Source organism: Sminthopsis crassicaudata, chromosome X, assembly GCF_048593235.1.
Source record: "Sminthopsis crassicaudata isolate SCR6 chromosome X, ASM4859323v1, whole genome shotgun sequence".
Classification (NCBI taxonomy): Eukaryota; Metazoa; Chordata; class Mammalia; order Dasyuromorphia; family Dasyuridae; genus Sminthopsis; species Sminthopsis crassicaudata.
The window spans coordinates 46,101,036-46,113,938 of NC_133623.1; the positions used below are offsets into that span (position 1 = coordinate 46,101,036).

General features: G+C 39.4%; 1 protein-coding gene across 2 annotated transcripts in view; it reads left to right on the top strand.

The window, feature by feature from the left end:
• HS6ST2 (heparan sulfate 6-O-sulfotransferase 2) overlaps positions 1-10,957 on the top strand; it is a 270,389-nt gene extending 259,432 nt beyond the window's left edge. For both annotated transcript variants that reach the window (XM_074277526.1, XM_074277527.1), the window contains one exon: positions 6,913-10,957. In XM_074277526.1, coding sequence (XP_074133627.1) covers positions 6,913-7,609 — 697 coding nt within the window. In that variant the 3' untranslated portion in view covers positions 7,610-10,957. The remainder of the gene's footprint in view (positions 1-6,912) is intronic.
• Positions 10,958-12,903: the final 1,946 nt, after the last annotated feature.

Genomic DNA, 12,903 nt, shown 5'->3' on the forward strand with positions numbered 1-12,903 from the left:
ATGATAGTTCTGAAAATGTTTAAATATGTTTTCTAATCCTTCTAATGAACCTGCTAGATAGATGCTAGTATCACATCCATTTTACAGGTGAGGAAATTGAGGTAGAGAGCAATTAAGTAACTTGCCCAGGGTCACACAACTAGTAGGTAAATGAGGCAAAAGTCAGAGTCAGGTCTTCTTGGTTCTAGGCTGATGGTTTAGAAAATTATTAGCAAAGGAAAAAGACCTATTCTTCCACAATCAGTTTCATAAAATAGTCCTGCCTTAGTCCAGTGCAAAGATGTCAGTATTCTTATTGCCCATAACCTACAAACACAAAATCAAAATGTTGTTATAGACTTACAGTATAATTAAAGATATATTTATATTGACTTATAGTTATAGTCTTCTATGATCTCTATTATGACCTTAAAGTATACAGTTTTGGTGGCAAAACAAGATTTGATTTTTTTTTCTTTATTAAAGCTTTTTATTCAAAATATACGCATGGACAATTCTTCACCATTGGCCCTTGCAAAACCTTGTGTTCCAATTTTCCCTTCCTTCCCCCACACTCTCCCCTAGATGGCAAGTAGTCCAATATATGTTAAACATGGCCAAAATATAAGTTAAATCCAATATATGCATACATATTTATACAATTATCTTGCCACACAAGAAAAATCAAATCAAACAAGTTAACAGAGAGAGAGAGACAGAGACAGAGAGAGAGAGAAGCAAAATAAAATGCAAGCAAACAACAAAAAGAGTGAAAATACTATATTGTGGTCCACACTCAGTTCCCACTGTCCTCTCTCTGGGTGCAGATGGCTCTCTTCATCACTGAACAATTGAAACTAGTTTGAATCATCTCATTGTTGAAGAGAACCATGTCCATCAGAATTAATCATTGTATAATCTTGTTGCCATGTATAATGAGTTCCTGGTCCTGCTCATTTCACTCAGCATCAGTTCATGTAAGTCTCTCCAGGTCTTCCTGAAATCATCTTGCTGATCATTTCTTAAGGAACAATAATATTCTATAACATTCATATGCCATAACTTATTCATCTATTCTCCAACTGATGGGCATCCACTCAGTTTCTAGTTCCTTGCCACCACAAAAAGGGCTGTCACAACCATTTTTGCACATGGGGGTCTCTTTCCCTCCTTTAAGATCTCTTTGGAATATAAGCCCAGTAGTGACACTGCTGGGTCAACAGGTGTGCACAATTTAACAACTTTTTGAGCATAGTTCCAAATTGCTCTCCAGAAGGCTGAATCCATTCACAGTTCCACCAACAATGTAGCAGTGTCCCAGTTTTCCCACATGCCCTCCAATATTCTTCATTATCTTTCCCTGTCATTCTAGCCAATCTGAAAGGTGTGTAGTGATATCTCAGAGTTGTCTTAATTTGCATTTCTCTGATCAACATTGATTTGGAACACCTTTTCATATGGCTAGAAATAGTTTCAATTTCTTCATCTGAAAATTCTCTGTTCTTATCCTTTGACCATTTAAGATCTGATAATTTTAAAAACGCAGATAAACATTTGGAACATCATTGGTAGAATCATGCCAGAGATTAGCACAGGTCTAAGGGAGAGTGGTGCCTTAGACAGAAAGAGCAAAAAGGCACAGGAACGAACTAGTAATAGTAGTAGTAGTAGTAGTAGTAGTAGTAGTAGTAGTAGTAGTAGTAGTAATAATTCGCCTTCATATAGCACCCACAATGCACCAGGCAGTGTACTAAACACTTTACAAATTGCTTTATTTGATCCACATAATCCTGGGAAGTAAGTGCCGTTAATGATGGGGAACTTACCTAAGTTCACACTGTTAATAAGTGTCTGAGGCAGGATTTGAATTTGTCTCCCTGACTCTAGGTGGTATTCTATCCATTGCCTCTCAGTAAGCTATGAGCTCAAGGGAGTCAATTAACCATGCCATTGCTAAGAAACTTTTTTTGTTTTCTTTCTTCAATGTCATCCAGACACTCTTTTCCTTTCTTTCCAATGACTCCTGCCTTCCCTTGCTACAGAATGCCCTCTCTTGTAGTGAATAAGTATGGTCCAGTCAAACAAAACAGCTGGGCTTCACCATCTCTCTTCTGAGACTTGTATCCCTGAATCTCCAAGAGATTCTAGTCGTCTAGTGGAAGAGGTCATTCCCTTGAGGGCAGCTCTGCTTATTAATAGTAGTCACGCCAGAGAATTCTCTTTGCCCTAGTGGCCCCAGGAGAAAGGGCCCACCTCCCCTTCCATGCCCCAGCACTAGGTCACATAGACTTCTCCCAGTTCTTTGCTGTGAAGTGCATATAGAGTCCCGGGAGGCAAAACAATCTTCCTTGCAGGTCCACAGTTCTCCTCTTCAGAGGTGGGTAGTTTCAGCTCCCAGGTAACGGGTCCTTTCCAATATGTTTTAATGTCCTGTCCTAGGGCATGGCAAATGTAAAAGCAAAAGCAGTTACCCCTACCCCATTTCTTTGCAGTTAGTCTGATGGATTTCTCAGTTGTGGACTTTTGATTTTGAGGCAAGTCATTTCCCTGCTCTGGGCCCAAGTTTTCTCATCTCTAAAAACAAAGGGGGTCACAGTAGATTAGGGGTTAGAAACCATGTAAGGGAAAAGTTAGAGTGTAACTTTTTGAAGAACTCTGTTGAGGATATGTGCATGTATATACATAGTATATAAAGCAACAGTGATATTGTGGGAAAAGCCTTGACTTTGTTAGCAGGACCTCTGAACCTCAGTTTCCTTATCTGTAGCAAGGGAAAAATAAATGTAGTGGTTCCTTCAGAGTGTGCTTTTAATAGTCACATGAGATGCTGGGTATCATTATTCTAGTCATTTCGGTTGGCATCCCTGGCGTGAACGACTCCCCCATATCTAATCAGTCACTAAGTCTTAGGGCATAACCACTCCAGAGAGTGTGGCCAGAGAGAGAAAAGACCCAGTGGATGAAGAATGGTTATTGCTCAGAATGTGAAATGCATTTTGACGGATAATACATAGAGCTTATCCAACAGTCTGTGGATCTGGGACAGACAGTACAGAAGTGCAGTGAGCTGGACCTAGAATGAAACATGAAGAAAAGGGAATAATGGACTGCATTGCCTTTAGGAAGTTGAAAAGCTCCTTCCGTGACTCTCCATCTTCTCCCAGAAACAAAGACCCATCTTTTAAATATCAAATTTTTACCAATGTTACTGTATGACTGAGAGACAAGAAATGTATGGAAAATTGAAAATGACTATCACACAGAGGTAGGGTGTGTGTGTGTGTGTGTGTGTGTGTGTGTGTGTGTGTTGGGAAGGAAGCCCATTTTCATGCAGGCTATACCAGATGTCCAATACAGAACTTTGAAGAAACAAATGTAAATGGTGTTGTCAAGGAAATCTAACATAGGAAGAAAAGATGCTCTGATCATGTGATGAGGGTGAGAGATGATAGAAAGCTGGCCAGAATGCTCCACTAATATCTTTACTAGGTCAAGAAAAATTGAGGAAGGCTTCCAGCCTATTGGGTGAACTACTTCTGGTGAAATTATGGGAGGATATGGACAAGAATCAGCCAGTTAGGGCAGACATGGATAGTAGGTTGTGATCTAAATAAGCCATTGGAGAGAACATCCAAATGGATAAGATCTTAGATACACTTGAGTATTTTAATATGCTTTGTATTTGGTATTCTGTAAAGGACACAGATTGTGTTGTATTGTGTTGTCTACTCCAATATAGTCAGAGTTAGAGGCAGATCCTGCCTTCAAGGAACATACTATCTACTGGGAGAAGTCAATACATAAAAAAAAAAAAAAAAAAAGCTAAAAAGCTGAGGGGAGCCTGTAGAGGGAGAGAGAAGGTTAAAGGGCATCTGGACATGATGAAGTCTTGAAATCTGAAAGGGAAATGATTACTCATGAGAATTCCTCTTAAATAATGGAAGATCTGGGACAAAGGAGCTCCCCAATGTCCATGCTCCATCCCTTCACCTGAAGGGGAAGGAGAAACCTCAGTGATAGAGTAATGAGTTATAAGTTTCCAGGTTGAGTTCATCCTACAGATTGATGATAAAGTCCAAAAAAGTAAGTGGATAGGAAGTGATGAGGAGAGTTCCCTGGGTGGTGTAAATGATAGATGTCAGATATCCATTACCACCTTTTCCAACCAGAGGGAGAAAAGGAGGGAGGGGCCCCTAGCCTTACCACTTATTGGATCACCTTGGAGAAGTCATTTTTTCCCCTTTGGCTGCAGTTTCTTCCTTTGTAAAATAAATTAGACTAGATAATCTTTCAATTCTTTCCCAGGCGCTATGCTCCTATTATTGTGCCAGTTCTATCTTTATCCCTTTCTACCTGTGAGTTCTGGGCCCATGTTTTGATCTCTAAAATGAGACTAAAACATGGATCAAAGGGATCAGATTTGTTGGTGAGCTAGAAAATTACACAGATGTCAGCTATTAATAATAATATCCCATTGGTGCCAGAAATTTTATACCGACCATATCTGCACTATGTTTTTATTATTTTATTTAAATTATACAACTTCATAGGATAAAAAATCCAAATTCCTATTGTCTCAGGAGACACTTATTATAAATGTATTTGTGGCCTGGGAATTGGAGGTAGATCCCTGAAGGAACACCTAAGGTTTCTGTTATCACATTAGTATGATGAATTGATGAGATTATCTCCTTTGCCACTTTAGAAGTCACAAGAACCTTTTGTTATTTGTCCTTTGTTCTGTGGCTGTGACTTCTGGGAGTTGATGCAGTGACTTGCAAATGAATTGGACTTAAGTGAGGGAGGGCTGGGCAAGGTCACCTCGGGCCTCACTTTCCCCTCCAGAGCCAGCTGGGGCTAGTGGCTAGATGTACATCAGGACAATTGCAGACGGCTCAGGATGCAGTGGGAGATCTTGACCTTTTTTAAGCTAAGGTATTCAACAGGTCTCAGGCAAGGCCCATTCAATTCTGATAAACTATGGGGCAAGCTAGAAGAGAGTTAGGAAGAAGAAAGCATGGTAATAGCAATCCCTGAGGAGGTGTGTGTTGAATGTGGGCAGTGACTAAGAGGCGACCCCTGTAGGGCCTCTTTTTTGGACACTAAGGAAGGTAAGGGGGATAGATGATAGAGACCATTAATTTTGAGCTATAGTAGCCCTTAAAGGCTGGTGATTCATTAATTTATAGTATATAAGGACCAGGATTCACGGTACCCAACCCATTTATGACTTGATGAAATGAGTTGACCTACAAGTAAAGATGAATGAATGAATGATGCCAGAAAAGCCAAGTGTATGTGCCTAGATGCCCATGCAATTCCAGTTACAAGTTGCCAACATCAAGGAAACATAGTCCCCTCCATCTCAGATAATTTGAAGTATTCCAAGGTTAAATGTGTTGCATTTGCAAGACATTTTAGTTCCTTTCTCTCCACTCTCACCCCTTTGCCCTACCCAGAAGCAATTTTGGAGGGGAATTGCACAGCATTTCTTCAGTGTTCCAGACCCAATGGCCATTTCTGACCCAGCACACTCTTGAAGGATGGGGCAAGGAAACAGTTTTGTTGGGCTTATGGGCAGCCTCCTGTGGAACAGTGACATCTAGTGGCTATTCTGGGAAAAACAAACCCAGGCAGAACATATTAGTTCTTGCTGTCACAGCCAATTGTTTAGCAGTGCTGGGGGCAGTATCCTCCTCTGTGTGAACACATGGAGGAGGGCCAGAAACCTTCCACTGTATTCCAGACTTCCCAAGAGCCAAATAGGTACATATGCTTAACAAAATCTTTGAATATAACTGTATTAAGAAACCTTTCAATGAAATTAACCTATCTAACCTATAGACATGGTAGTTAGGAAAGGTGATCCCCCAGAATTGATATGGTTGGAAAGCTTATTAACCTAATTTTAAATTAGATAATAGAATATTTACAGTTGATACTTTGAATATTTGTTATCATGAATTGATATTTATTAGCTATAATTATCAGTAACTGTTTCTATATATTATACATATATGTGTGAAAATGTTGGGCCAAGGCACTCCAGGCTGGCCTTCATTTTCCCCACCTATTAAATGAAGCCATTGGCCTGGATAGTTCCTAAGGTCCCCTCCAGATTTAATGATCTGTGTTTCTAAAATCATTTGAATTACTAGGCTACACATAGAGTACACTTTTTTTGCAAGTACTCTTTATCATTGTCCCCGGTCCTGCAAATTTTAATGCAGTCTAGAATTTTGCGTCTCTTCTGGCCCCTTGTCTTCCCAGAAGGCATCTCATACTCAGAGTTTTTACTGCATCGTCATCATCATCTCCCTCAGTCCTGTAACTGACACTTGAATAAGGCAAGGGATGTTCAGGGAGGAGTGACAAGTGAGCTTCTCTTCATGCTTGGATGTTCAGTTCAGCAAATGTTTATTAAGCACTTCTATTAGAAAAGATAATATATTCAACACCTGAAAGTAGGAGGACCAGATGCAGTTAGACTATATGGCCTCTGAGATCCATTCCAGCTCTAGAACTATACTCCTATGATCCAGTGGTATAGATTCAGAAATTGAATGGCTTGGAGAATGGAGGAAGGCAGGAAGGAGAGAAATAGGAAGGCATAATATTAGAGGTATTGCATGGTACAAAGGGAAAGACATCTGGATTTGGAGTTAAAGGACCTGTGTTTGAATCCCAACTTTGCTGTCTTCCCTATATGAACTTGGGCAATCCACTCAAAACCCCAAGTCTCTTCATCTACAAGATGAAGTAGTTGGACTTGACCTCTAAGGTCCCTTCTTGCTCGAAATCTATAACCCTAATTCACAAACACAGAAAGGTCCCAGTTCCTGGAAAAGTATTTTTGCAATCACATTCTCTGGGATTTGATTTGCATGTCTGCTAAATACAAGTCCTGTAAATCTGCTTTCTGCTTTTTTGTAGGAACTTTTACTATATCACCATTCTGCGTGACCCCGTATCCCGGTATTTGAGTGAATGGAGACACGTTCAGAGAGGAGCAACGTGGAAAGCCTCTTTGCATGTCTGTGATGGAAGGTCTCCTACTATCGAAGAGCTTCCCAGCTGTTACACGGGAGACGACTGGTCTGGCTGTTCTCTTAAGGAGTTTATGGACTGTCCCTACAATTTAGCCAATAATCGCCAGGTCCGCATGCTTTCTGATCTGAGTCTGGTTGGCTGTTACAATCTGTCCGTGATGCCAGAAGAGCAGAGGAACAAGGTCCTTCTTGACAGTGCCAAAGAGAACCTGAAATGTATGGCTTTTTTTGGACTCACTGAGTTTCAAAGGAAGACTCAGTATCTGTTTGAGAAAACCTTCAATATGAACTTCATCTCGCCCTTTACACAGTATAACAACACGAGAGCATCCAGCGTGGAAATAGATCAGCAGACTCAAAAGCGGATTGAAGCCCTCAACTTTTTAGACATGGAATTGTACGAGTATGCAAAAGATCTTTTCCTGCAAAGATATCAGTTTACAAGACAGAAAGATCATCAGGAAGCCCGACGGAAGCGTCAAGAGCAACGAAAAATTCTGAAGACCAGGCATGCTCACAAGCACGATCAAACCGACAACGCGACTTCCGATTACGTAGAGGATGTTGAAAAATGGCGGTAATCAGTAATGGAAATCTCGTCTTGAACCCCAAAGTACCCAACGAAGACAAAATGAATTTTAGAAAGTGAAACACTCCAAACATATTCTTCTTCCCTAAATGGGGAAGCAAAAACCGTTCAAATGTTGCCTCTGCAGATGCCTTTCAATTTCATGTTATACCATGCGTGGGTAAAACAATCTTAATGTGTAATTAAATTTGGGACTACTTATGAAATCAAAATGCCAAACCAGGCTCACCAGAAATTGATGCTTAGATATTTCAAGGAGTCCTTAAATTAGTTATGGATACAAAATGAAAAGACAAAATATGACCCTTTAACTTATGCCTAAGAATTGGTGTTTAAATTATTCATGATGTGACTCAATCTTGGATGCAAACATCTTTCCAGTGATAAGTGTGAATGTAAGAACAGAATCAATAAATAAAAGGCAACATCTTTTTTTTTCATTTTTTAAAAGACTCTATTTGAATAAAACACCAACTATTAGTGACATTTGCCAAACTTAAGAAAATTCTGAATTTCTCTAAAAGATGGTAATTTGATAGATCTCAATCTTGGTTTTTAAACTCAAAAGAAAAGTCGCATAAAGAAATATTCAAAATATCCAAATGTTTCTACCCACAGCTATTAAGCTATTAAAGACTTTAAAACTTGGATGTCTCTCATACTAAAAAAAAAAAAAAAAAAAAAAAAAAAAAAAAAGAAAGAAAGAAAAAAGACAAAAAAAGAAGAAAAAGAAAATAACAACAACAAAACAAATGCTGTTTCACTGAACACCAATGTAAAGAACTGAAGACCAACATTTTTAGGGCACTGTAATTTCAAGCATTTTGTAACGGTTTGAATCTCACTCCCCATTCAGGAAAGGTTTCTTCATATTGTGCTCATTTCTATTTGACCAACTGTCATCTTTCCATGTTAAATACAAGCTACTGTTTGTGGTTCAAGATACCGGATTCAAGATACCGGATTCCAATTGGGACTTTCATTTGATGAAATCATCATATTGCTGTGTATATAGTGCTGCCCTTCTCTCCAAGCTCGTGAATCAGTCCAGAATGGTGGCTGACATTTTTCGTCATTGAATGGAAATAAATTGAAACTTGACACATTTGTTTTTAGTGCATTTTACTGTACCACGTCCAATCGGACTAGTTATTTCTTGAGTATTAGTTTTGTATATTAGTAGGGTCCTGGCGGCAGAGCAACGAGTCTGTTATTCAAGGACCAGCTGAGCTGAGTTTGAAGAGGTTCATCACCAGATTCGGCCACCAGGGGATGATTTTTTTTTCAGCCACAGTAACATGCTAAGATGAGCTGCTAAGTCAATGGAGGTTTATAATCTGTTGGTGAAGGAGTCGCAGCACTGATGAAATCATGCATCCTTGAAGTGAAATCATCCTTTTTAGTGGTCACAGATCCTGATAACCATAAAACTACAAAATGTTTTCATGTGTGTGAGCAGATCTATACTTATACAGTAGCATGAAAGACTAAACCTTCGGTACTTTGGGCAGCCTGAAAAGAAGTGTCCTGCAGCTGAGCTTAGAGTGAATACAAATCAAAGGTCTTGGAGATCACATGACTAGAGAAAAATATGTGGATGGTATACATTTCTATGCCCCTCCCCCCCCCAAAAAAAAAACAAGGAAGATATTGGTGTGAATCAAGTGAGGTCTTAAGTTTTCTATATTATCAAGTATTTGTATTTGTTGGAATTTTCTCTTTTACAAGCTTTGTTATACTTTTAAAGACTTATGCTGGCTGACTAACCCTCTTGTTATTGATATTGGAGAGTAATGGATATCTGTATTTTCAGTGGGATTCATATTCATGGTGGGGATGACTAGAAGGTAATAAGACTGAGGGTTTAACAAACAGATCAGAACCTCTGAATGAATATTGTCCTTCAGAGAAGGCCCCCTGGAAGGGGTCTATTCATTAATTCCAAAGAGGCTTGCCAGCATTTATAGCATTATTCTGGATCACCTCCATGGTGGAAAATCAGTTGTCTTTGGAGGGTGGAGTTAATTGTTGGAAACAGCCAAAAGTCATTGACAATCGAGTCTGGGGAATAAGACAAATGATTGTACTGGGGAAGAATGATTTCAACCCCCCCCCCTAAAAAAAAGTATAGCTCTAAAGCAGTGAGATGGATTTTCTCTTTCTAATAGCAGTTCTCAAAGAGAAGTCCCATAAATAGGCTCAGCACTGACTGCTACACACATGTGGCTTTCCAAGGGGATTGCTTGCAAGGGGGCAACACTCACTGAATGCTAGGTTGTGTAGTGAAAATAGCCCTGAATTTGTAATCAGAGGGTCTGGATTCAAATTCCGGCTCTGTTTCCTAGCTATGGGAGGCAGTGTGGTACAGTGGGCAGACCACTCACTCTGGGCTCAGAGTTCGAGTCCCACCTGTGTAAACTCCCTGGGCCTCAGTTTTCTCCTCTGTAAAACAAAGAAATTGAGTGAAATGACTTCTGAGGTCTCTTCTAGTTCAAGATCTATGATCCTATGATCATACGATCTGGGGCTCTTTCCCTCCTTGGGCCTCAGTTTCCCCCTCTAAAATAAAGGGAGTTGGATGAGATTAAGTATGAGGCCCACCCCAATTCTAAACCATCTGACTCATTTGATTGTGTAAGTTTGGGTCTATTTATTTCCATCAGTCTTGTTATTTTCTGGTCACCACATGTCCACTTCTTGCTTGCGCTATCTGTTTTCATCAGTGATATTCTGTCAAAAAAAAAAATTCAACAAGAAGCAGAAAATGGGCTTTAAACTTCCTTTCTATTGCTTTGTGCTTGTGTCAGCATAGCTAAAAGGCTCTGTTATGTGTGATATAGTATTGCAGTCCCGGGATGCTGAGAACTGACTGATGGGGAGAGTGGACCAAAATGAAACCCACTTAGAAGTCAAAGGAAGATGTTCAACGGATAGAGCAAGCATCACTTCCTGTATGGTGAGGATTTTCCCATGAAGTTTCCACGTACCAGGATGGTGGTATCTTGCCTGGGTTGGAGTCCTTGAAAATGAAAATGTTTGCTTTGAAAAGAAAGAAGCAAGGTCATAAACGGGACAAAACTTGAGCCTGTTGCTAAGGATATGTATTGTGTTAATGCTGTGGTGTGCATGGTTTATAACGATTTGATATGTTTTCTTTGTCTAGCCTGTTTATTGTATATATGGGGATGTCTGAATATGAGGATACAGGTTTATCATCATCATAGAAATCCTCTTGGTTTTCCTTGTAGACATCCATCCAGTTATGTAGAATTACAAACCATTCCAATGATTTTGATGGTGTAACGTAATAATAGAAGTGAAATAAAATTTAACTGCAGTCTTGAATGTCATTATTTTTTGGGGGGTTGACCACTAAAATTGTGGCACCACAAAGTATCAAAGACTTCTCTCAGGCGATGCCATTTTTTCAACTTTCTAGCAAGACACCATCTTCATCCTCATCATCTCAAGTCTATTGGGATGGAATCAGAGATTGTCTCATTCAGACCCCTTCATTTTATAGAGGAGGAAATCAAAACCCAGTGAGGGGAATATCCCCAGATTTGTGATTTTATTGATGAGGAAAGCTTCTGACGTATTCGTGCCACTAATGGAGATCACCAATTTGCCCATTACTCATAGTCTTTAAGGATTGCTTAGAGCATTAAGAAATTAAAGAACTCATTCAGGGTTCATACATATTAGCTAATATGTATCAGGCAGATTTTCCTGACTCTGAGGTCAGCCTTCAATCCTCTCCATCATCCTTCCTCCCATAATGCTTTTCATTCATATAGTGCTTTAAAGCTTGCCAAGCACTTTACATCCTTTATATTTCATATGATCTCTAAGCTCAAATGCAGTCTCAGGGGCTTACTCTGTGTGACTTTGAATAAATCACTGGCCTCAGTTTCCCCATCTGTAAGTTTCAAGTTTGAATCAAATGATCTAAAATCTATCTTCTAAATCCACTAAGCTGTGTAGGTACAATAGGTATTATTATTCCCATATTACAGAGGAGGAAACAGGCCCAGAGTAATCAAACAACTTGTCTGAGGTCACACCTCTCAGTGTCAGGGAAGGAATTCCAAAGCAGGTCTCCTCTGGGTCCAAGTCCATTATTAACTCTGTACCACATTGCCTCTAGTTAGATAAGTGGGGCAGCCCATTTTCCCCTTCATGGGCTCATGCCTCTTTTACACCCTCCAACACAGCATTTCTTCTTACTGGTTAACAGAGATGCTCGTGAAAGACTACTTTGTCCAGAGTAGCCAGTTCAAAATAAAATCCTCTTTCCTACTGAAGGGAATACAGAAAGAAATAAAAATATCTTTGCCATTCCTTCTACCCACAGAGATAAAAGTGAATCCTTGTTGGAAAGGATTTCACGTAGCATGTAGTTATCCAGCCAATTCCCAAAGAAGAGTCTCCTCTTCATCATAGCTAACAGTCATACAGATTCTTTTGAAAATCTCTAGTGACAAGGACTACAGCCTAAGGCTTTGTTGCCCCTAATTTGGGACAACTCTAGTTCATCAGATTGTAGATAAAGAGGCAGAAGGAACTTTAGATGTCATCCAGTACATCCCTTCATTTTACTGATGAAGAAACTGATCTGTACAGGCTAATGTCTTGCCCAAAGTCACATACCCACTTAGTGGCAGCAACAGGTTTTGAAATTTTTAGTACATTTTCTATTGGATTGAACCTAAATCTGCCTTTCAGTCTCTAAGACCATTACATTTTTTTCTATTGAATTTTTCTGTTTTTTATTTCCATTGAAGTTTTCAGGTTCAGGCTTATCTTCCAAGAAGACTCTGAAGAAAATATTATTTTCAATTCCCTAAATCAAAAAAGAAAGAGAGAGAGAGAGAGAGAGAGGCACACACACTCTCTTAAGAGACAGAGAGAGGGGAAGGAAGGGAGATAGAGAAAAAAAAGAGAAAGAGTGAGAGAGGAAGGAAGGAAGGAAGGAAGAGAAAGTGAGAGGAAGAAAAAGAAAAGAAGGAACAGAAAGAAAGATAAAAAGAGAAATGAAGGAAGGAAGAAAGATAGGAAGGAAGGGAGAAGGAAAGAAAAAAAGAGAGGAAAAAAAGAAAGAAAATCTTCTATAATTCTTGTTTGACCACAAACTTTGTAAAGAAATTTTGATTACAAGGTTTTGGCAGTTCATCAAAGATTGAATGGAGGACCTGATACTGATATCCTGAATCATTCAATAATAATAAGACAAAAGTGTCGAGTTTCTAACTTCAGGGAGCATGCAGTCTATTCAAAGAAATTAAT